The sequence below is a fragment of the Myxocyprinus asiaticus genome, chromosome 33 (assembly GCF_019703515.2).
Source record: "Myxocyprinus asiaticus isolate MX2 ecotype Aquarium Trade chromosome 33, UBuf_Myxa_2, whole genome shotgun sequence".
Classification (NCBI taxonomy): domain Eukaryota; kingdom Metazoa; phylum Chordata; class Actinopteri; order Cypriniformes; family Catostomidae; genus Myxocyprinus; species Myxocyprinus asiaticus.
In genome coordinates this window covers 38,783,212-38,807,486 of record NC_059376.1, presented here as the reverse complement: position 1 = coordinate 38,807,486, position 24,275 = coordinate 38,783,212, and the positions used below count along the sequence as shown (strand labels likewise).

At 36.3% G+C, this 24,275-nt stretch overlaps 1 protein-coding gene across 1 annotated transcript; it reads left to right on the top strand.

Moving 5' to 3' along the window:
- Positions 1 to 1,688: 1,688 nt before the first annotated feature.
- On the top strand, positions 1,689 to 24,126 carry LOC127424224 (SRSF protein kinase 3-like). The gene is made up of 16 exons (XM_051669212.1): positions 1,689 to 2,140; positions 2,540 to 2,651; positions 4,034 to 4,425; positions 6,929 to 7,037; positions 7,231 to 7,318; positions 7,629 to 7,716; positions 8,018 to 8,124; positions 8,415 to 8,580; positions 12,488 to 12,513; positions 17,776 to 17,974; positions 20,012 to 20,224; positions 20,545 to 20,642; positions 22,255 to 22,362; positions 22,555 to 22,624; positions 22,953 to 23,045; positions 23,470 to 24,126. The coding sequence occupies exons 1-16, from the start codon at positions 2,101 to 2,103 to the stop codon at positions 23,652 to 23,654; spliced, it is 2,094 nt and encodes a 697-aa protein (XP_051525172.1). The 5' UTR covers positions 1,689 to 2,100; the 3' UTR covers positions 23,655 to 24,126.
- The last annotated feature ends 149 nt before the right edge of the window (positions 24,127 to 24,275 follow it).

Here is a 24,275-nt window from a genome sequence, read left to right as displayed (position 1 = left end):
CTTCCAGGAGCAATGACCAATAAACATGTAGAGACAGTGCTCAGTGTCACACAAACACTAAACACCATCAGGTGAAATTAAAATAATGCAGTAAACATTAACTAAACTACATCAAATATAACACAGAACGCCCCAAAGTACGTAACTGATATTAAAAATAAGAAGAAACAACTAATCCCATAAAATATATTGAAATATGATGGCTCATGCAGGGAATTTTGGTAATGCCCGATTATTGTTTTTTACTGTCATTTTAATTTTTAATGCCCTTAATTTACTGTAAAAAGTACATGTACTCTCTTGTTAAACAATGTACATTTGTACCATTAATTATACAGGAAAATCATAATTTTTACATCTAAAAATGTTTTATCTTTACAAAATGTTATTGTAAAAACTATTGTCTTAAAATATATTAAAAAAAAAGTACTGTATATTTTACAGTTAATACTCGTTAATCAATTAACTTTTTTTTTCTGTAGCATTTTTACAATCTTTTACCATTAAAATTACAGACATTTTTTTACAGTGTAGTGCGAATAGTATGTTTACACTGAAAATGCAGCAAAAGAAGTGTACTTCAAGTACCCGGATGATGCACTTTTTCAACCATCAAAACGGAGTGTGGAATGTTGGACACTTCATGCACTCAGCACACGCGGCTTGCTGTACATAGCGGAAGGGGCGGAGTTACCAGCAGCGAAGGTGATCTGGCAAAACAGTTGTAAATAATGGAGAATATGACAACTAGCGAAACTTCTGTGAAGACAGCACCTTACAAAAGTGAGATAACGCGTTACCATCATACCATGCTGTGTGAATATACATATTATTGAGATGAAATTGTTGAACTGAGAGTGGATAGCGCGCTAAAGCTAGCGGCAACACAACGCTTGGGTTTAAAACGTCACTTCCGTCAGCTGTTAAATGGCGAACGCATCCATGTAGTAAAAAGCCGTTAAGTGTTCCATTTAGGACGACACTACACTTTGAAAATTCATACATTACATGGCTGAGTGCATAGTATATTTTGTAAGTGTATAGTGTGTTGTTTGGGACACCTCCTGTTTCTATGACCTAAACCAGTAAATCTCAATAATGTCAGGTCATATCAAACAACAAAACAAAAACAGAAAGAAATGATAATTTGCTTAACCCTTGTGCACTGTTGTTCATAATCAATTTTGTTTCTTTAAAAATTGAATACTTTATATTGGTGTCGCAAGGCTTTGTTACTTTTCCTACATTTGCCATCTGAACACACACAAATGTTTTTGGACTGGATTCAATGAGTTTAGGCTGCATGACAAAAAAAGCAACACGTGTGTGGTCAAATTTGAGCGACCATAGGAAATGCATAAGCAAGACTAACAGAGCAATTCTGGGGGTAATTTGTCAAATAAAAGCAAGTATTCAGTCACAGTGCAGAACACACACAGACAGAAATGAAGGGGTGAGACTATAACACATCCACAATGCAGAACACATGCGCTCACACACACACACACACACACACACACACACATTCACAACTTTACGTGTTTTTACTTTATGGAAGTTAGTGTTATTATATTTCTTTCATAAAAAAAAAAAAAATTTGACTGAGACATTACAAGTGTGAGTCTAAAACAAACAGTGCCCAAGGGTGAAAGAAAATGAAGCCTATTTTAGGACCAATAAGATTTTTTTATTTAATTATTATTAATTAATTTATTTATTTAGCATTGTGGCATTAGGCTATTTTCATGACAGTTTATACAGTAATACATCTCATTATCATAATGCGAAAAAATAATGCTATATTATTAGAATGTGAAGCATTTAGTACATCACTGCAGAATTTGTTGTACTTTATTTAATTTATGCTAATTATTGGATTGCAATTTTATGTGTATGATCATTTAAAATAATGATTGTTTTAATATATTTTTTTATGAGATTTGGGGGTGAAAATTGCCATGAAAAACGTCACAATACAATATAATAAATATACTTTCTTGTTATTTTGGGCTGAAACATGATTCGGAACTGCACTGACTTGCACGAGTTCTGTCAACACGGCGTTCTGCCCCAGCGCATGCGCAGAATCTACTCGAGCGAATGTGTGATGTGACAGCTGTCCCGATGATATCGATGAACGGTGAGCTTGTTTTCATTCAAATACAACCAAACAACCCCAAATATGCTGACGTCTATGAATCTATTATGCGTCCTTAGTATACAAACAACAATGTCGGCACGTGTGAGGGTAAAAATGACGCTTATATTCATGACTCTAGCCCGTGTTAGCGGTGAAGCTAAGCGCGAGCACGTTTACAGAATCGAATGTTTTGATTTTCATTGATTTTATTTTCCTATGATTTATTCGGCGGGTTATTGATAATTACATGCATTTAATAAACTCAAATAGCATTCCTCGATCTGTCCATGCATGTTGCGGGATTGCCCACCATTAGTTGCTCATATAAAGTGAAGGGGAGTGGTGCATATAACAACATGTCTAATATGATCTTATTATGTTATCTCTTATGCATGACAGTATCCAGCAGTAATAACAACCTTCCCCAGAACAGCCACGGCAAAAAGCAAAAGAAGAAAAACAAGAGGCATCGCAAAGCAGCAACATTGGACATCTCTAGTTTGGAGCTGGGGTGAGTAGGTGTGGAAGAAGATCTGGGTTTCTGCTCTGTGAGTTGCTGCTAAAAATATATAGGAGGGTGGCCAGGGGAGTCACTTCTCCTGATAAGCATATTGACTCATGGCCCTCCCTCTCTCCCCATGCACGTTGGGCCTATTTTAACACACCCCTGGACAAATCTGAACAATATACATGCATACATCATGTCAAGATGAACATTGCATGCACCTGTATACAGGGTTGTGAGGGTTACTTTTAAAATGTATTCCACTACAGATTACAGAATACATGCTGTAAAATGTAATTTGTAATGTATTTTGTTAGATTACTCAAGGTCAGTAATGTATTCTAAATACTTTGGATTACTTCTTCAGCACTGGTAGATATTTTAACTTGTTTTGACTATAAAAACTCTGCCAGTACAGTAAGACAAAATACACATGTTAGAAATACATTCTCTGAAAAACCTAAATATCTTATGAAGTGTTGTTTCTAAAACCAGATAAATCAAATTCTTGCTTTAAGGATTTTTAGATATTTTTACAGGAAAACAATAAAAAAATTAAAATCGCACGGTGGATGGTGTGAAGCCACGCGCTATGTCTCCGTGGCAACGCGCTCAACAAGCCACGTGATAAGATGCGCGGGTTAACGGTCTCAGACGCGGAGGCAGCTGGGATTCGTCCTCCGCCACCCGGATAGAGGCGAATCACTACGTGACCACGAGGACTTAAAAGCACATTGGGAATTGGGAGAAAAAGGGGAAAAAATCATTGGCTGATAACTCCACCGACTTTTGCTGATTAACAGAAGTAGTTTCCCTCTTTTAGTGCATAATGAGTAAATACTGTTTAAATGAAGTGTTCATTTAATTCCCACAGTCTCATTTTCTGTCATTAAATTGCATTATTGAAATATTTTTATATGTATTTTTATATTAAAAAAATACATTTAAAATATATTTCTTAATGCCCATTTAGATGTTCAATAAATTCAATAAAAAGTGATGATTTCTATATCATGGCTGCATATTATTGGCATTATAAAGAGACTGTATGTTGATATTTTGAATTGCACAGACGATCGAGGTATATGTAACCATAAGGCCTTGATCTGAACGGCACAGCTGGAAATCTCTAATAATAAATAGTAGCGGTTGATTTTTTAATTTATGGAGTTGTCATCAGCCATGCTTGATTATAAATAGCAACGTTACGTGCCTTCAAACGTGACTATTTGTGGTACACAACAGACATGTTCCCTTTAAACAAAATGAAATTTTGTATAACACTGTACTTTAGAAATGTTATAAAAAAAGTAATGACACAGAATGTCAGCCGTTTACATTCACTGTTTTGTTAAGCATTTGTTTCTGTCTGATTTATATCCCTACAGACCCCAGATCCCCTCCTCAGATGAACTGTGCCACATCCTCACCATCCACAGATCCACCACCCCTCCAGAGTCACCCTCGACACCCCCGTTAAACCTCTCTCAGAGCCCTCCAGACTTGCAGCCTCCAGCCCCTCTCCCGCACTCAGTTCCCATCGCTGTGGTTACATCACCCAGCATAGTCTCATCTCCAGACACACCCTCAACTCCAATAGCAACTTCAGTGTGCCTACCTTCTGTTTTCTCCACGACTCCTCCCACTCCACAGGCTCCATCTAATCAGACAACCCCACTGCAGGCTCTGAGCCCTCCCCCTCCAGACTTTTCCCCGCCTCCTGCCGAATTGCTCGGCTCAGATGATGAAGAGCAGGAGAATCCGGCAGATTACTGTAAAGGTATGATGATAATCAGAAGTGAGATTACATTTATATATGTTCTGTGTTAAATAATTTTACAGTGTTTATATTATGTCTCATTTGTAGAGATCTTTGTGAAAGCTATAGATGGATATACAGATGGATTCATACTTCATAATCTTTATTCTTTATACTAGAGGTCGACCGATAGTGGATTTTGCTAGTACCGATAACTAAGGTGGTGGAAAGGGCTGATAACTGATTATCATTATAACTATCAGCAACTGTCTGCATAGATTTTTGCTGATAACCGATACTTCCAAAAGGCAACTATTGGCACAGTTTAATCAGTAAAAAAAAAAAAAAAGCAATATATCGGTCTTCCTCTACTTTATACTCTAAAGTTGGTCATTTAAATATATATTAAAAAGTTATTTAATCATTAACACCATTGTTAATTACAAATATCATAGCTGTGAAAATTAACATTAAAATAGTCCAAAATATGGGGAGTGGTATTACCAAAATCTTATGGTATGAGTAATTATTACGTAACGGTATACAGTATATAACACAATATAGATAATTTTGCTGGAATTTGTTTTATATATATTTAAAAACCATGTTGTAATGCCTATTTTTTTAATAATCCAGTTAATTAAATACTTAAGAAGTTAAAGGTTCTTCATCTCATTTGACCTCTTGGAAAAAATTTAAACACAGTCGGTTATGTCAGCTATTTTCACATCACTCCATGTTTTTTGTAAATAAGGCAAATCAGTCTAGCCCATTATTCAGACTGATCTCAGAGTGAAATCGGAAACAGTAGGTTTACTTTTCTTTAGCTAAAATTGGTCTGTGCTCACTGAAATGTGCAACACTGCCCCCAGTGGCCAAGGTGATAAGTGTTGTTGGGCATATGGGCACGCGTGAGCTCCATTTTCCAGGTGAAATGTCCACAGTGGGGCCCCAAAAGCAACTTGTGAAGCGAGTTGTTTTCAGCTGTACAGGCTGTAATACAGTGAAGAGGAATGCAAATTTTATAAACTGTACCCCCCAACCCAAACACTGAACCTAAACCTAACCGAATGGAAAATGTAATGTTAGAGGGAAAACTGCAACCTCTGAATCGCTCTTATCACTGATTATGAAAATGCGATTACTTCCTGGTTTCAATGCGAGATTCGAACCCAGGTCTCCCACATTGCTGATGCAGCGTGCTTCCGGTTGCACCAAAAGGGAATTTTAACACGTTAGAGCAGATACAAAAATGGCTGAGGAGATGCCTCTTGTCGGTGATTTGTGATCGTGTTGCACCAGTAGCTTCACAAATATATCTACCTCAATATAAATGCTATATAAGCAATACCTTCCGGTTGGCACATTTCTATCATCATTATATAAATACTGTCATATAGGGTTGCAAAGGGGCGGAAAATTTCCAGAAACTTTCCATGGGAAGTTAAACAGGGGAATTTTGGAAATATTGGGAAAAACTTTGGGCACTTGGCTATATGCTGCTGCATCTTTGTGGCATTCTTAACATAGGTCTTTGCACAGTATTTGCAGATGTACACAGCCTTTCCTTCTACATTGGCTGAGGTGAAATGTATCCACACATCAGATGGCGCATGTGCCATTGTTCTGTAGAATAAGATTAGAAAAAAGCTTGTAAAAAATACTAATGCAGTGCCATGCACAGATATATATATATATATATATATATATATATATATATATATATATATATATATATATATAAATAGTTAGCTAAACAATTGGAATATTCTGGAATGGTAAAAATATTTTACAATTGATGCTGGACAAATGAATAGATGAACACTCCTCTGTCAGCATGCTAAATCAAACTATAACCTATGTTCTTGTATGATAACAGAAAACTGGCTAGCAGAAGGCAGAAGAAACAGCATCACAGATGAGCTAGCTAGCACCATGATAGCTAGCCTCTTAAATTGTCAATGAAATGGTGTTAGCTAGCTTACATTTAGCATATCTTATTTACTGGCTAGCTAGCTACTGTATAAACACATTTTGATTTAGTATTTGCTAGTTAAACTTTAATACCATAGATCAAATATATGTACCCTAGTAATATCATCAAAACTTACTTGACTGGATGTAGTCCTTGGGCTCAAATGCAGTAGTGTGGCTTCAATAGTCCTGCTGAAGTAAGTAGTGTACTGTGTGCCTGTGAGGAATGCACAGGCTAGAAATTCAACTGCATTTGCTTTAAATCTGGTTGTTTTAACCAAGATTATGCTGCAAGATGTTTTTTTTTTTACAACTACATTTAAGTTCCCTGTTATAGGCTAACTTGCAATTTTGCAAATTTCCAGTTTATTCCCATTAATTCCCATGGAAAGTTTCCAAGTTTGAAAATTCCCGGAATTTTGCAACCCTACTGTCATATTGACCAGAAAGAATGTTGTGCGATGCTTTATATAAATTAATAGCATTGCAGTATGGTTAAATAACAATGTTTTTTTTATTATTATTATTATTTTTATTTTTATTTTTTTAGGAGGATATTATCCAGTGAAGATTGGAGACCTGTTTAATGGCAGATATCATGTGGTCAGAAAACTGGGATGGGGTCATTTCTCCACTGTATGGCTGTGTTGGGATCTACAGTGAGTATTTTACATGCTGGAATCTACTTGAATCTTAATCCCGGAGATTTAATCGCTGGCTGCATGCTCTGCAAACATTGTTCTGAGCTATAAGCCAATGTCAGTTTATAAGCGTTTGGACTGTCAGCCAGACATGCCGTGTGGTTGTCTGTGTTAATTCAACCCTATTTTACATTTGTCTGTCTGTTCATAGACGGAAACGGTTTGTGGCCCTTAAAGTGGTTAAAAGTGCCCAGCACTACACTGAGACTGCACTGGATGAGATTAAACTACTGAAATGTGTAAGTCTTTAAGATTTTCAAATGATAGTACACCCCAAAATTAGAATTCTGTCATCATTTACTGTACGCACCCTCATGTCGTTCCAAATCCATGTGACTTTATTCCTTCTGTGCAACACAAAAGTAAACGTTAGGCTTTTGTGTTCCACGCAAGAAAGTAAGTCATGTGGGTTTGGAACAACATGAGGGTGAGTAAATGATGATATATTATTCATTTTTTGTGAAGTATCACTTTAAACAAAGATAGGTTGAAACATCCCATGTCTTTAAGATAAAAACACTCTGAGCTAAAGAGTTTTTTTTTTTACAGGTGCGAGACAGTGACCCCACAGACACTAAACGGGAAAGGATAGTTCAGCTCATCGATGATTTTAAGATCTCTGGCGTCAACGGTGTTCGTATCCTTACCACTTATACCACATGACCTACACACACTTCTGTTGGCTTGAGTGCTGGTGTCATCCTGATGATCAAAACCCCCAGTCCAACCCTACATTATTTCCGGATGACTTTTCTGTTTTTACCTAATTACATCACATTGTGGCAATTAAATGCCATGCTAATGCAGTTTCAAGTTGTTTAGTAGTTTCCTTTCTTGCATTTTACTTTTTCATAATTCACAGTTTCATATAAGTATGTGTCTAATCAACACACTTGGCTCTTTGCTATCTCACTTTTCTTGACTCCTGGCTCTCTCAGATGTGTGTATGGTACTAGAGGTGCTCGGTCACCAGCTTCTAAAATTGATTATTAAGTCCAGCTACATGGGTCTGCCTCTGGTCTGTGTGAAGAGCATTCTTCGACAGGCAAGTCTGCTGTTCATTCATGAAATCTTCTAATAGCTAATACCATTTAAAACGTCCTGTCAAATTTTGTTTCCCCTTGTTTGTGACTTTTTGATGCTACAGTATATTCTTATTTTGACACTTATTCATTAGAAATTCAGGTATGTTGCTTATACATTATAAACGCGTTGCCTGAAGCAATGTTTAGGTTTTTCCTAGATATGCAGCGACTATATAGTTCTGATACTATAACATATAATATGTAACTTATATACTACATGATTTCCTGATGTCCTCCTCTCTTTGCTCAGGTTCTCGAGGGTCTAGATTACTTGCACACTAAATGCAAGATCATCCATACGGACATAAAGCCAGAAAATATCCTGCTTGATGTAAACGAGGTGTACGTCAGACGACTGGCAGCAGAGGCCACGTTATGGCAGAAAGCTGGAGCTCCGCCCCCCTCTGGCTCCTACGGTACGTTTTTAAAAGTCAGTTCTTTATTTCTGAGACATGAGTGACATGAGTTTCACATTAAGATCCTGTGAGACTCACGTAAGACTCCTTTCAGACTTGTGTATGACATAATGCTTGCATAATAAATATGAGAGATACAGTGTATAAAGAAACTTCATACACTATATACTGAAATGAATAGCATACAATTGTTTAAAGGGGTCGTAGTATGCTTTTTTACATTTTCCTTTTAGTGTGTAATGTTGCTGTTTGAGCATAAAAAATGTCTGCTAAGTTACGAAGCACAAAGTCCACTCCAAAGCGAGTTATTGTCTATATTAGTTTAACACTGTTTCTGAACTCCCTAAAAGGACTACACTGTAGTCCTGAGGTTTTTTTCTGGGATCCATCTATGTCACTAATTTAAATAATTCCCACCCAAGGCATGTTCAAAAAATAAAGGGGGTGAGGCCTGGTTGAGTTGCTGTAGTAAAACAAAACTGAGCCGAGCTGTACCGTGCAGTGGAAAAGCGCCAATGTGTTGTTGACATGTCAAAGAGATGTTGTTTTTTCAACCCGGGTTCAAAACCCCCTTATTTTGGCCTTCCTAAGGACAAAGAACGTAGAGAACAGTGGTTACAATTTATTTTTAACACTGTTCCTGAACATTATAGCCCTAAAATGTATCTGTGTGCTGCACATTTTACGGAGGACAGCTTCCATAACTTCGGGGAATACAATGCCGGCTTCTCTCAAAAGCTTGCCTTGAAAGACTAAGCAGTTCCTACTTTGTCGGGACAATGTTGCGTTTCTGGATCACAACCTGTAAGTATGTTTTATTATTTGTTAATGTTTCTCTTATTGACAGTTCTAATTCAAAGTATTGTGTTGTAGCTACGATGTAGACTAAGTGCAAAGCTGTTTGACTCTGCTTGCTAAATTGTGTTGATATGTTGTTTAGCTGCGGTCCCACTTTTTTCACTTTTGTAAGTTTCTGTTCAACGCTCGTAGTTCTGGCGACAAAGATTCGGCTACACCTGTTCCATGAAAAGATAATTAAATGTGAGTTACATTCTTTAGTGCCGTGGGGCCTCGGGAACACCCTCTGACTCACGCGCGCGTTAGACTCCTTGTCCCGCGAGCCACCTTCGCCCCGCGGCGCACTGCCGCAGAAGAAATGCGCCCGGCGTATTGTCCTCTGTGAAAGATATTTTGTGTAATACATGGATATTGTGTATACAGAAAATGCAGTTACTTTTGAATAATTTATAACATCGCATCTGAGATGTATAAGAGAATTACAAAATAAAAACGTACCATTGTGAAACATCCTGTTCAAGTCTTGCTTGTAAATGTGGTTCTGGTCGATTCGCTTGTTCTTCTGCATTCTCATTATCTGACTCGGGCTCGAATTGATAAGGCATAATTGACACCATTGTTAATGTTTACATCTGAGAAGCTGAATCTCACGGTTATGGTAAGGGGCGTGACATATCGGACACACCCTTGAAGTGGTCGACCAATCACAACACACTGGTCCACCCGACCAATCGGAGCACATTGCTCTTTTCGGAAGGAGGGGCTTCGTAGAAACCGGAACTAAACAGAAGCGTTTCAGACAGACTGGGAAGAGAGGTAATGCAGAAATGTAGAATGTGTGAAAAATAATGTGTTTTTTGAAAGAAGAAAAAAAGCATAAATACCTATTGTAGTAGACCCACCCCAAAAAATAAACACTTTGTAAAAGGGCATACGATGACCCCTTTAAACTATAACAGCATAAACTGGTGTCCTGCAATTATCTGATAGATGTCATTAGTTTTATTAACTTTTTTTTTAATTTACAGCAAAATGTATTGTATTATTACATCGGAAAAGCATTTTCTTGAGCTTTCGGTGTGCACGCAAATTTTGATTGAAGTCATTGAAACATTTTTCTGCATATGATGATTTGTTTTTTACAATGTGCAAGGCAGGCTACTAGACCATGGGAAGTTCAGAAATAGTTGAATCATGACTAGGGCTGGGTATTGATACAGATTCCAATTCACAAGCTTTCTATTCGATTTCATTTCGATTCAGTATCAATTCATATGGGTTTATTTCAGTAATAATGTCCCTTTTGCTTACAAAAGGGACATTAAAAGAAATGAACTCCCAGCTAATGCTGTTAATTATACAGGGGACATTTTAACTAGGTACAATAGCAAAATATACATTTTACTAATTATATTTTATTACTTTTTCATCATTTTGGTCACATTTTCGCTTTTTAAAAATGAACAAATAAATGTATTCGATCAATAAATTAGATATTATATTTCATATATTATTTTTGATATATATTTATTGTTAAATTGCATAATTTGTACTATTTCCAAGTATTTACATTGATTTGTTGAACACGTGTTAAAACTGGTACTGTCTCTTTAACAAAAAAAAAACGGCATTTTTGTAAACAGCGCCTTTAAATTAGCGCATGTTAACTAGAGAGGACTCGAATGGCTTTATCTCATCTGTGCGATGCATAATTCGAATTAAATGTTTTTTTTATTTAATTTATTTTTTTTATCAATAACTAACTGTAAAGAACAGAAAGGGTATTAAGAGACAGTATTCAATGACAAATGGATTGCGTGGATCTCATCTTGGACACACACGGAACAACTTCTACTCTCAACTGCTGAACACTTCATGACTAAACTACACAATTACTGTTGAGTGAATCGTAAACATTTACCAGCCAGTTGCCAAATGTATTCACTTTAGTCGCATAACGTGAAATTTGGTTGCAAATGCAAGTGATTTCCTCTCATTGGAATAGAGGGTTGCGCACTGAGTTAAAGATTGATCTTGGGATTTAAGAATCGATATTGAGATCGTTCAATGAAGATTGCGATTAATCGGAAAAACAGTATTTTTACCCACCCCTAATCGTGACAATTAAGCACATTTTGCCAACTTCTCATTAAAGTGATCAACTTGTCCAGAAGTTTTACTTTTTTATTTATTTATTTATTTGTAATTCCTATTATTCTCAAAGGTGATTCTCATTGCTGTAACACCATCATTTTTATATTGGATATCTGTAATACAGAAAATAAGTTAAAGTACAGCATAATACTATGATGTATACAAGCCATACAATTTAAATAATATTTAAATATTTTTTTAATTTATCAATTTAAATCAATCATATAATATTTTTTCAAATTACAGTAATGGCCATATGGTAATGATAATTCAGGGGGTGGGGGTATGCGTAATTCTCATGAAAATAATGTAAATGTATATATACCCCCCCAAAATCTTAATTGTCCTAAAATCAATTTTCTTTGAATAATAACAGAAGAAAATAGAATTGATTTATTTTCATTTTGGGAGATATATGACCCAGACAATTTACCCTTTAGTTTATCTAGTTAACTCTTCAAGCCCATACAGTGCATAACTTTATTCATGGTCTCACTCTTTATAAGTAATGGTGATTTAATCCTGCTTGTAGAGATCTGCCTTCCTGCACGGATTATTTCAAAACTCCAATCACATTGGCTGGTTCATTTATCCTCAAAAATTGACTTAAGGGTTACTTTATGATGTTACTGCCGTTTAAAGGGTAAAAAGGTAAGAAAGCGTAAAATCAATTGTAGATCTGCTGGATGTGTGTTTAACTTCAAATTGGCTCGTATCGCAATTGAACTGTGCCATTAAATTAATGTGCATGCTGGTCGTCATCTCACTTCTGCTTCTCTAGTGAATATGCCAATCATTTCTCATTTCTTCTGTCGTCTCTTTGCTTTCTAACTGTGTCCTATCTTTTCTTTCTCTATATTCTTTTTTTTCTTTTTTTCTTTTTTTTATTATTATAATTATTATCATTGTGGTTTTCTGTCCCTTCCCCTTCTTTCCTCCTCTGTTCTGACGGCAGTTAGCACGGCCCCAAGGGAGAAACAGGTACGTTCAGAGTTGTGCCTGCTCAAATACAGAGAGGTTGTAGTAAATTACACATGACTGTTTGATTCTGCCTGCTGTCTCCTAACCCACCCCTGCCTCTGTAGAGATATGGGCATGAACCACTGGGAAAGGGGCAAATCTCTAGTGATGATCAGGGCCAGATCCACTGATCTGGGGGAAAAGAATATGACCTTTTCACTTGAATTTAAAGTTTCATGTGAAATATGCTTTCGTTTTCTTAGGGTTGCACCGATATAGGAATTTTAGCTGACATAATTGATAATTACTTTTATGTTATAAACGCTAATAACCGATATGATGGTTAATAATATTAGAAATCTATATATTATTGGCCATCATATCCCTTTATATTTATTTATATCTTTATATCTTAATCTAAAACTGACCGATACCGATATGGTCACCGATATATTGTGCATCTTTACATTTCTTGTCATCTAAGATTAGTTAAGTTGTATTGTTAGGGCTGGGTATCGATACAGATTTCATTATTTGATTCAGATTCATAGGCTCTTGATTCAATTCCGATTTTGGTGCAATTTGATTCGGTTCTGATTCATTTGGGTAAATTTCCGTTAAAATGTCCATTTTGTTTACATAAGAAAAATTCTCTCAGCTAATGTAAATTATTCAGGGAACCTTCTAGCTTGGTACATTATGAAAATATTACTAAAAATATTAATTAAAAAAATTAACAACAAGGGCGCTGTTCAATTGCTATTTATTTTACAGATATAATAATAAACGCAACCAAAACTGAGCTAAACTGTAAACTATGGGTAAAAGATTGATCTTGAGATTTGTAAAAGTCGATATCAGGATTCTTCAAATGAAGATTGCCATCACACTGTTCAATATGATTTAGATTAAAGTAGTCAAAATCCAATTCCAAAACAATTCCATATGTATCTCAATTTTTCGACAACAGTGTTTGGCGAGTTTCTGCATAAAATGTTAAATATTTTAGAAATAGAATAGAAATATACAATTGAATATGAAATTATGCATGGCGTTGTGTCCTGGCATTGTGCTTCATATGTAAATATGTATTCTCTTTAATACGAAGTTCATGATGCAGATGAATGTTTTGTTTTTTAAACATATTAAACGTATCTGGAGACATGTTTGCAGTGAAAATGTGCCTTTTCAGTGTACCGTATATATGCTACCACTTTTACATTTAATGTTATTATTTATGTACCTTAATATACTTTTATTACCTGCTCAATACATGTACCGTAAGAAAATAATTTAAATCATTCATTTATGAAGAAAAGGTTTCTTTTTCGCCCTTATTCACCCAGTCAGTGGATTTGGTCTTGACGATCTGTGCTGCCCCACAGATGTGTGGATTTCTTCCCATTAACCCTTCACTAACCTGATTATAGCTTTCAGAGGTGTTTGCATGCAGGAGCATCACACCAGATATAGCTACACCTTTCTCGTCCGATCATTGTGCATTTAGTTTCATTTTCTTCTTTTAATCTATGGAATTAATCAAATTAGAACGCTGTAGTACGCTGTGCTCAGACAGGGGCATTATCTTTTCTCACGTCATGACAGTTTCTGCTCCCTCTGTTCTGTTTCCCTTATTTCATACACCACCTCTGCAAGGTTGAGGGTGATTTCACAATTTACTGTCACATTTTCCTCTCTTCTGAATATAAATGAGATGAATGGCAAAAAATAAATAAAAAAAAACTTCCATAGGGTAAGGGGAAATTTGTTGAAAAGAAAACGGTGCCTTAAAAACACCTCCTGAGAAAGATATTGTATGACACAGACTAGGTTCATGTTTTTCAAGCTGGGAGGTGCAAAGATTGATGATAAATTCCACAAATGAAATCAAAACATACATAAATACTATAAAAATGTATTAAGTTAATGAAAATTATTGGCTCAATAGACCATAGTCCAGCCTAATAGACCATAGCTCTATGGCGTTGTAATACTGTTAATGTCATGAATGCATGCATATCATGCAAGAGCGCATCTGTGAACCGGTTGCACGACTGCAAATCTCTTCACTCGCAACCTGATGGCCCTTGGCTCTCGCTCAAAACTGGACATGTGTTTTCTTATCTCCCTGCTCTCACTCGGAGAGTGCGTGTGCTACATTGCATGCTGAAAACGTGTCATATGCACTCGCAAATCTATTTTAAAGCCACACAGCTCTGACATTGTTCATTCATACAAATATTCTGCCTTTGGAGACCTGTTATATCAAAGGAGATACTGGAGTTTGAGTAATCAATTTGCTATTTGTCTGGTAAATTTTTTTTTGTGGGAAATGCAGCATAATACATGGTTAAATTCGTATTGTAAGAATGAGAGGCTATTCTGATGCTCGCTGATTATGTAAGTGGACAATGTAAGTGTCTAGGATGCATAAAATCCCAAAAAATTATTTTTTTATGTGTGTCAATAAATATATATATCAGCTGCACTGGACATATTTGTATATATGTGTGTGTGTGTGTGTGTGTGTGTATATATATATATATATATATGTATATATATATATATATATATATATATATATATATATATATATATATACACATACATACATACATACAGTACTGTGCAAAAGTCTTAGGCACATAAGATGTTTCACAAAAGCTGGTTCAAAGATGGTTATTTACAGTTGTGTTCAAAAGTTTGCATACCCTGGCAGAAATTGTGAAATTTTGGCATTGATTTTGAAAATATGACTGATCATGCAAATACACTGTCTTTTATTTAAGGATAGTGATCATATGAAGCCATTTATTATCACATAGTTGTTTGGCTCCTTTTTAAATCATAATGATAACAGAAATCACCCAAATGGCCCTGATCAAAAGTTTACATACCCTTGAATGTTTGGCCTTGTTACAGACAAGGTGACACACACAGGTTTAAATGGCAATTAAAGGTTAATTTCCCACACCTGTGGCTTTTTAAATTGCAATTAGTGTCTGTGTATAAAAAGTCAATGAGTTTGTTAGCTCTCACATGGATGTACGGAGCAGGCTAGATACTGAGCCATGGGGAGCAGAAAAGAACTGTCAAAAGACCTGCGTAACAAGGTAATGGAACTTTATAAAGATGGAAAAGGATATAAAAAGATATCCAAAGCCTTGAAAATGCCAGTCAGTACTGTTAAATCACTTATTAAGAAGTGGAAAATTCAGGGATCTCTTGATACCAAGCCAAGGTCAGGTAGACCAAGAAAGATTTCAGCCACAACTGCCAGAAGAATTGTTCAGATACAAAGAAAAACCCACAGGTAACCTCAGGAGAAATACAGACTGCTCTGGAAAAAGATGGTGTGGTTGTTTCAAGGAGCACAATATGACGCTACTTGAATAAAAATGAGCTGCATGGTCGAGTTGCCAGAAAGAAGCCTTTACTGCGCCAATGCCACAAAAAAGCCTGGTTACAATATGCCCGACAACACCTTGACACGCCTTTGGAGTGACGAGACCAAAATAGAGCTTTATGGTCACAACCATAAGCGCTATGTTTGGAGAGGGGTCAACAAGGCCTATAGTGAAAAGGATACCATCCCCACTGTGAAGCATGGTGGTGGCTCACTGATGTTTTGTGGGTGTGTGAGCTCTAAAGGCACGGGGAATCTTGTTAAAATTGATGGCAAGTTGAATGCAGCATGTTATCAGAAAATACTGGCAGACAATTTGCATTCTTCTGCACGAAAGCTGCGCATGGGACGCTCTTGGACTTTCCAGCATGACAGTGACCCTAAGCACAAGGCCAAGTTGACCCTCCAGTGGTTACAGCAGAAAAAGGTGAAGGTTCTGGAGTGGCCATCACAGTCTCCTGACCATAATATCATCAAGCCACTCTGGGGAGATCTCAAACGTGCAAGACGACCAAAGACTTTGCATGACCTGGAGGCATTTTGCCAAGACGAATGGGCAGCTATACCACCTGCAAGAATTTGGGGCCTCATAGACAGCTATTACAAAAGACTGCATGCTGTCATTGATGCTAAAGGGGGCAATACACAGTATTAAGAACTACGGGTATGCAGACTTTTGAATGGGTCATTTCATTTTTTTCATTGTTGCCATGTTTTGTTTTATGATTGTGCCATTCTGTCATAACCTACAGTTGAATATGAATCCCATAAGAAATGTGTTTTGCCTGCTCACTCATGTTTTCTTTAAAAATGGTACTTATATTACCAATTCTCCAAGGGTATGCAAACTTTTGAGCACAACTGTATATCTTCAGCTTTAGTGTGTCAATAGGAAATATAAATGTTAGACTCCCAAACATTACTTTTACAAATAGAAAAGATTGGAATAGAAGAACAGGGAGCCCTGCAAGAGATGGCATTGCCCCCACAGAGCCCCCCACTGAACATCGTGTCTGTCTGAGATTACATAAAGAGACAGAAGCAATTGAGACAGCCTAAATAGATCGAAGAACTGTGGCGAATTCTCCAAGAAGCTTGGAACATCCTATCTGCCAACAACCAAGAGAAACCGTGTCCAGGTGTACCTAGGAGAATTGGTGCTGTTTTAAAGGCAAAGGTGGTCACACCGAATATTGATTTAGCTTTTTATGTTTACTGGATTTTGTATGACATTAAGTGATAAATGAAAACTATTTATGTCATTATTTTTGAAGACATCCTCACTATGTAACATTTTTCACAAGTGCCTAAAATTTTGCACAGTACTGTGTGTATATATAAGTTTACATAGTATCTTTTTGATAGTTTTTTGTTTGTTTTTTATATAAAATTATTTTTACCTAGAATTAGAATATTATGAAAATGTTAGATATATTTTAATGTAACTTTTTTTGATTGTTGCTTTTTACAATAATTATCATCCCGAGGCAGCTTAACAGGAAATAGTGCCTTACAACCAATGAGCAAGCTGAAGACAACAGTGGCAATAAAAAAAAAACTCCCTAGAAAGACACAACACATATACAAATATTTTATGAACATATTTGTATGCTGCAAGTTTCTATGAGAGTATATTAACCAAAATAATATCACATAAAATCACCCCTAACCCTCCAACAGTTTGTGAGATTGTAAACAGAACTGGAATCATAATTACGCCAGTTGATCAGCTACTGTAACATCATGTCTGATCTCTCATGCTTGTTGTAGAAGTGTTTTGGAACTTTGTTGGGTTCTGAAATTTGTTGAAGTGTGAGATGTTCTAATGCCCATCTCACTCTCTCCATTTCCACCCATGTTTGTTTGTGTCTGTCTAGACGGGCAAATTATCAAAAAACAAGAAGAAGAAAATGAAAAGGAAAGCCAAACGGCAGCAGCGTCTGTTGGATGAGAGGCTGCTGGATCTTCAGCGGATGGAGGAGCTGGATGGATTTTTGTCACCGGATGCTTCCAGAAACACACGAGCGCTCTGGAGACTCAGCGAAGATGGAGAAGACGATGACACACATGCACAAAGTGAGCAGTTCGTCTTCTCTAATGACATCAGATAAATTTATGATCAACTAACTTCAGCTTGAACAGGAGGAGAATTTAATGGTGTGTCCGTTTCGCAGATGATTCAGTCGAACTTCGTAGAGCGTTTAAAAATTAGGTGACTGAAAGGGACTAAAACTGTGAGCTGGGGGATTTGCTGGCTCTATAAACAACACAACATTTTAGATGCAATCTAAATAAACTAGTCTAAAAACATAGTGATAAATAAGTGTTTTAGTGCATAATAATGCATATTTTTTATAGTCCAGTATATTAAATACTTATTTCATTTTATTTATTTATTTTATTTATTTATTTTTGGGCACTTGATATTGCCATGAAAATAAAAATGCAAAAATATTTTGCAACGACTTCTCTTGAGCATGCAATGACTCAAATGAATATGTGAATAGTTTTTTTTTCTTTTTCTTTTTTCTTTCTTGATTCACTAAAAATTAATCAAACAGTCATGGTTAAGAAAGATTTGATTTTCAAGCCAGGACATGTCAAAGAAATTGAAATAAATCTTAAAAATCAAGGAAAAGTGATGGAACTTTCTATTAGTGGTCGACCGATATGGGTTTTTTAATGGCCGATGCCAATATTCAGAGAGGAGCAATAGCATCTTCTCAACAAAAAAAAATTAAAATACAGAATCAAACCAATTTTACATACAGTACATTTACTCATAGCAATCGAGAAGCGCTTTTACTTTGAAGTTGCACTCACGCGCTCGTACGGATCCAGAGTGAGCAGCAATTTCCGATCAGTTTAAACGGCCTGGATCGCCTGCTTGGATAGTCACAGACTGACTGTCGTGATTTGTGAATCAGAGGAACTTTTGATCCTGATCCTGAAGTTTTGATTCTGGCTGATGGAATTTGCGCTTCAGAGGAAGATATTAGATGAGCGCTCGATGGGAACAAAATGCTGGATTTTCGTGAGGTTAGTGAATTACATGTTTAAACGAGATATCTGCATATTTGCAAACGGTATATAATAGAAGTGTTATTGATATTTGCTTTTTATCATTAGAAAAGAAAGTTAAAAGTGACAGGGAACCGCTGAGGAGAGGCTGTTAGAATACGTGCTTTAGAGGTAAATAAATGAGCGCTCCTCAGGATACTGGATCTGCTGAAGTTGTGTGAGGTTGGTTTATTACATCTGTTTAAGCGAGATATGCGCATATTTGCAGACGGTATATGATATTAGTTTTATTGATATTTGCCTTTTTATCATTAGACAAGACAGTTAAATGTTACAGGGAACTGTTGAGGAGAGAGAGGGAGAATGAAACAGGCGAGCACTTTAACATTATGAGCTCAAATACATCTGCCGCGGCTCTGATATGCAGACCATTTAAATGAGACTGTGTTGCACATTGGTCTGTTATTGTAGTAACACAATGGCACGTAACAATAAAACGAACCATGACTGGTCGTTTACTTGTCTCAGTCGCTTCACATTCAAGCAGGCGATTTTCGGCACCCTCAAGAAATAACTCGGCCAAACGGGAAAATTTAGTGCCCGTTGCCGAAAATTCAAAAAGTCCGAATATCGGCCGATTTATCGGACTCTGCGATATATTGGTCAACCACTAATTTCTATAGTAAATATACTTTTGTCTTGTTGCTAGATTCTGTTCCTATCTAGATTAAAACTTGCTTGCATAGTGATGTCCAATTAGTGAGTGAATTGTTCTTTTGAGTCAACAAGTATTTAAAAGTCTGTCTAAATGATTCAGTAGTGAATCAGTCTAAATCCAAATGATTTAGAAAAACCCATATCCATCAATCCCAAATGACTAGAAATGTCATGGAAAATTCATGGAATTTCGTTGGTCAAAAAGGGTGGGGACCCTGTAGAAAGCAATGTTTAATCTCAATACTGAGATGTACTTTTATTGGAAAAATAAAATGCTCAAACAAACAGCATCCAGATTTGAAAGTTTTGGAACATTTAAAATATAGATACTTTTTCCTCCACTGTATTTTAACTTTTGTAATGTTTTTGCTACAGTGAATGGGAACGGTCACTCCTTAGGAGCTCAGACCAAACACAGTCCAGAATCAGGCTCGTCGTGGCTGGAGGATGGGTGTAATGGCTACGGGCCCCTACGGTTCTCCAGCCCTGGATCAGGCCTGTCTGGATCCATCCTGTCTGCTACCTCTGAATCCGCCCTGTCCACTCTGTCCGGATACTCCACAGAGCGCTCGCTGTTCTCCCCCAACAGTGAGTGCTCCAGTTGGATTTGAGTTGAGAAAAACTTCCTGTAATATTTCCATCGAAAAATATGAAAGCATGAAACTAAAGTGGAATGGTTAAATTATACTTTGTTTTTCATTTGTTGGAGTGATTATTCTAATGGTGCAGCACTTTAATAAGTAAAAAATACATAGCACACACAAATAATCGGTAAAAGTATAAATTTATTTATACTTTTCAGTATTGAACATTTGTATTATTTTTAAATATTTGATAAATAATATTTATAGCAAGATTTCTCACTCTTCGTCCATACAAGATTTGTCATTTTCACTTATTTTCCCCAGCATACTCTGCTGCTGATTTCTTGGTGAATCCTCTGGAGCCTCAGAACGCAGACAAGATACGCATCAAGATTGCAGACCTGGGCAATGCATGCTGGGTGGTAAATACCTTGTGTCAATTCTATGCATTCCAAAAAAGTTAATGATGGTTCACGTCAGGTCCTTAACCATAGGGCTGGAATTGATACCGATTTCCCGATTTGATTCTGATTCACAAGCTTTCGATTCTATATCAGTTCGTATGGCTAGATTTCTGTTATAATGTCCCTTTTGCTTACATATGAAAAAAATTCTCTCCCAGCTAATGCTGTTAATTATACCTTCTAACTAGGTACATTTCAAAATATTAATTATACTAATTATATTTTATATACTTTTATATAACATTTTTTACGTTTTTCATCATTTTGGTCATATTTTTGCTTTTTAAATTTTTTTAAATCCATGTATTTAATGAATAAATAAGATATTATACATGTTTATTGTTTAATTGCATAATTTGTACTATTTACCAGTATCTACATTGATTTGTTGAACATGTGCTAAAAAATGGCACTGTCTCTTTAAGAAAACCAGCAGTTCTGTAAAGAGGGTCTGTAATTGAGCGCATATTAATGAGAGAGACTCGAATGGCTTTACCTCATCCGTGCTATGCGTGATTAGAATTAAATGTTTATTTTTGGTTGTTTTTGATCAACAACTGACTGTAAAGAACAGAAAGGGTAATAAAAGAGACATTATTCAATGACAAATGGGTGGATCTCGTCTTTGGACACACTTTATATGAAGGACTCAAACCAAACTTTTACTCTCAACACGCAGTGAAAGGATCTCGTTGCTAAATACTCCACAAACATACTACACAATCACTGGTGAGTGAGATCTGAACATTTACAAGCCAGTTGCCAAATATAAACAGTTTAGTTGTATAGCGTAACATTTGGTTGCAAATATGTGCAATTTACTCTCATTGTAGTAGAGGGTTGCGCATAGACTAAAAGATTGATCTTGGGATTTAAGGATCAATATTGTTCAAATGAAGATTGCGATGCATCGGAAAATTTATATTTTTACCCACCCCTACTTAAAGGAATATTCCGGGTTCGATACAAGTTAAGCTCAATCGACAGCATTTGTGGCACAATGTTGATTACCACAAAAATCTATTTGGAATTGTCCTTCCTTTTCTTTAAGAAAAAAATCAAAAATCAAGGTTACAGTGAGGCACTTACAATGGAAGTGAATGGGGTCAATTATTGGAGGGTTTCAACAGAAATTTGAAGCTTAAATTTGTATTATATTTTATTAAGTTGTAAAATTAGCTATAACTTTACACAGAAAAGGTTTGTAAGTGATTTTATCACACTAATATCATGTTTAAATGCATATCCTTTATGTCTTGTGGCTATACTTTTGAAAAAGTGATTATTTTAACATTCAAAAATTGGCCCCATTCACTTCCATTGTAAGTGCCTCATTGTAACCTTGATTTTTGTATTTGTTTTTTAAAGAAGAGGAGAAAGGAGTCTAAATTAATTTTTGTGGTTATCAACATTATGCCACAAATGTTGTCGATTGAGCTTAACTTGTATCGAACCCGGAATATTCCTTTAAGAACAACCCAAAAAACGTGCTCTGCGATATTTACAGAGATATTTCAATTATGTGAAATACTGCTTGTTGATTGCAGTGTTGTCTTGCCTTCTGTCTCAGCACAAGCACTTTACAGAGGACATTCAGACGCGTCAGTATCGAGCTCTAGAGGTGCTGATCGGAGCAGAATACGGGCCTCCTGCTGACATGTGGAGCACTGCGTGTATGGTACGAACTCATTCACTTCTAATCAAAATTCATCAAGCAAACTTTGCAGTTAGCAAAGTCACAGAGAATCTGTTTCTAATTTTATTTGACGTTCTTCACATTTGTTTAGTGTGAATGTGCAGTAATGTTACATGCATTGTGTTGTGTGTTTCAGGCTCTTATGTGTTGTTTTTTTGGTTCGTTTCTCGACAGGCGTTCGAGTTGGCAACTGGAGACTACCTGTTTGAGCCTCATTCAGGAGAGGACTACACAAGAGATGAAGGTCAGCGGGATTTATTGTTCTTCCTTATTTTACACAAATCATTAGTGCCCATTATTCCAACAAATAAATATGTTATGTCCGTTATATATATATATATATATATTTTTTTTTTATTATTATTATTTTTTTTTTTTTTAAATTAAGATAATTTAAATAATAACTTTCACTTGCACTGAAACAACTCATTAAATTGCAAATGCCATTTCATGTTGTCATTAACATTGCAAAGGACGAATGTTCAAGAGGAGTTACAAATAACAGAAATGTGTTTTATCATTGGATAAAATGCTTTATTTAGTCCAACAAATGTGTGATGCTGTTTTTCCAGATCACATAGCTCACATCATTGAGTTGTTGGGCCCCATTCCTCCACACTTTGCTCTCTCAGGCAGATACTCCAGAGAATACTTCAACCATAGAGGTAAGAGCAGATTAAAGGACATGTGTTTACTAATATAGCTTCTCATTATTGTTAACCTTTGCTTAATAGAATGGAGTATATCAAGACTTAAGATAGTGTTATAGACAAACCACAGACTGAAGATATGATGAATTGCTGTTTCATTAGCTCAGTGATTACTCAATAGTGGTTATTCAGGGTTTTCCAGTCTCGCTGTCAGGGTATAATTAGCTCACAACAACCTTGTGGAAGATCACCCCTTTAGTGAAGTTCTCAAGCTTACTGTTGTCAGTCCCCATTCGCTTTAATTGTATGGTCAAGAGAAGCACAAACTTGCCTTCACAGTGCTGGACTAGTGATCCACTTTGAAAGGAAAATAGGCCACCTTGATGTCTGAGAGTTTTGGCATCCTCAAATTTGAGTGTATCTATATGTGTGTGTGCAGGTGAGCTGCGGCATATCGCAAACCTGAAGCCGTGGGGACTATTCGAGGTGTTACTGGAGAAATATGAATGGCCCTTGGACCAGGCGGCCCAGTTCAGCGACTTCCTCCTTATCATGCTTGAGTTTATACCAGAGAACCGCGCTACAGCTGCTGAGTGTCTACAGCACCCTTGGATCAACTCATAACGCTGTCTATATCCCCTTAAACACGTTCTTTAGGTCCATTTCGTTACCTGTCCACAGGCGTACACATTCACCTTTCAGGTCAAACAAACTGGAGACAGTATTCTGAGCACACATTAGCTAGAACCTCAAACGTATGTTGTTTTTTATATATATAAATATATTTAAAGAAGCTTTGATCTCTAAAGATCGGGATGAATTGTCTGTTGTCTGTCAAATGTTTTATTGTACGGTCATCTGTGTAGAAGGGTCACATATTTATGTTGAAATAGTGCCTTGACATGCCATCTGCAAAAACAGAAAAGTAAAAAAAAAAAAAAAGCCCCTCACCTTTTTATATTTGTCTGCCAATATATGTGAGGAATGCTTGTTTGTGAACATACAGAAATCTGTATGAATACTTGGAAGTCAATAATGACTTGAGATCTTAAAACCCTGTGTACTGAAGAATAAAAGATCACTCAGAAACTTTTAATGGGAGTCTTTTATTTTTTATTGCAATCTTAAAGTGATCACTGTAACGGTGTAGAATGTGTGAACATTGTAAATGTAAGGGCATATGAATACAAGTTCAGCTCAATCGATAGCATTTGTGGCATAAAGCTGATTACCAGGAGAAAAAAA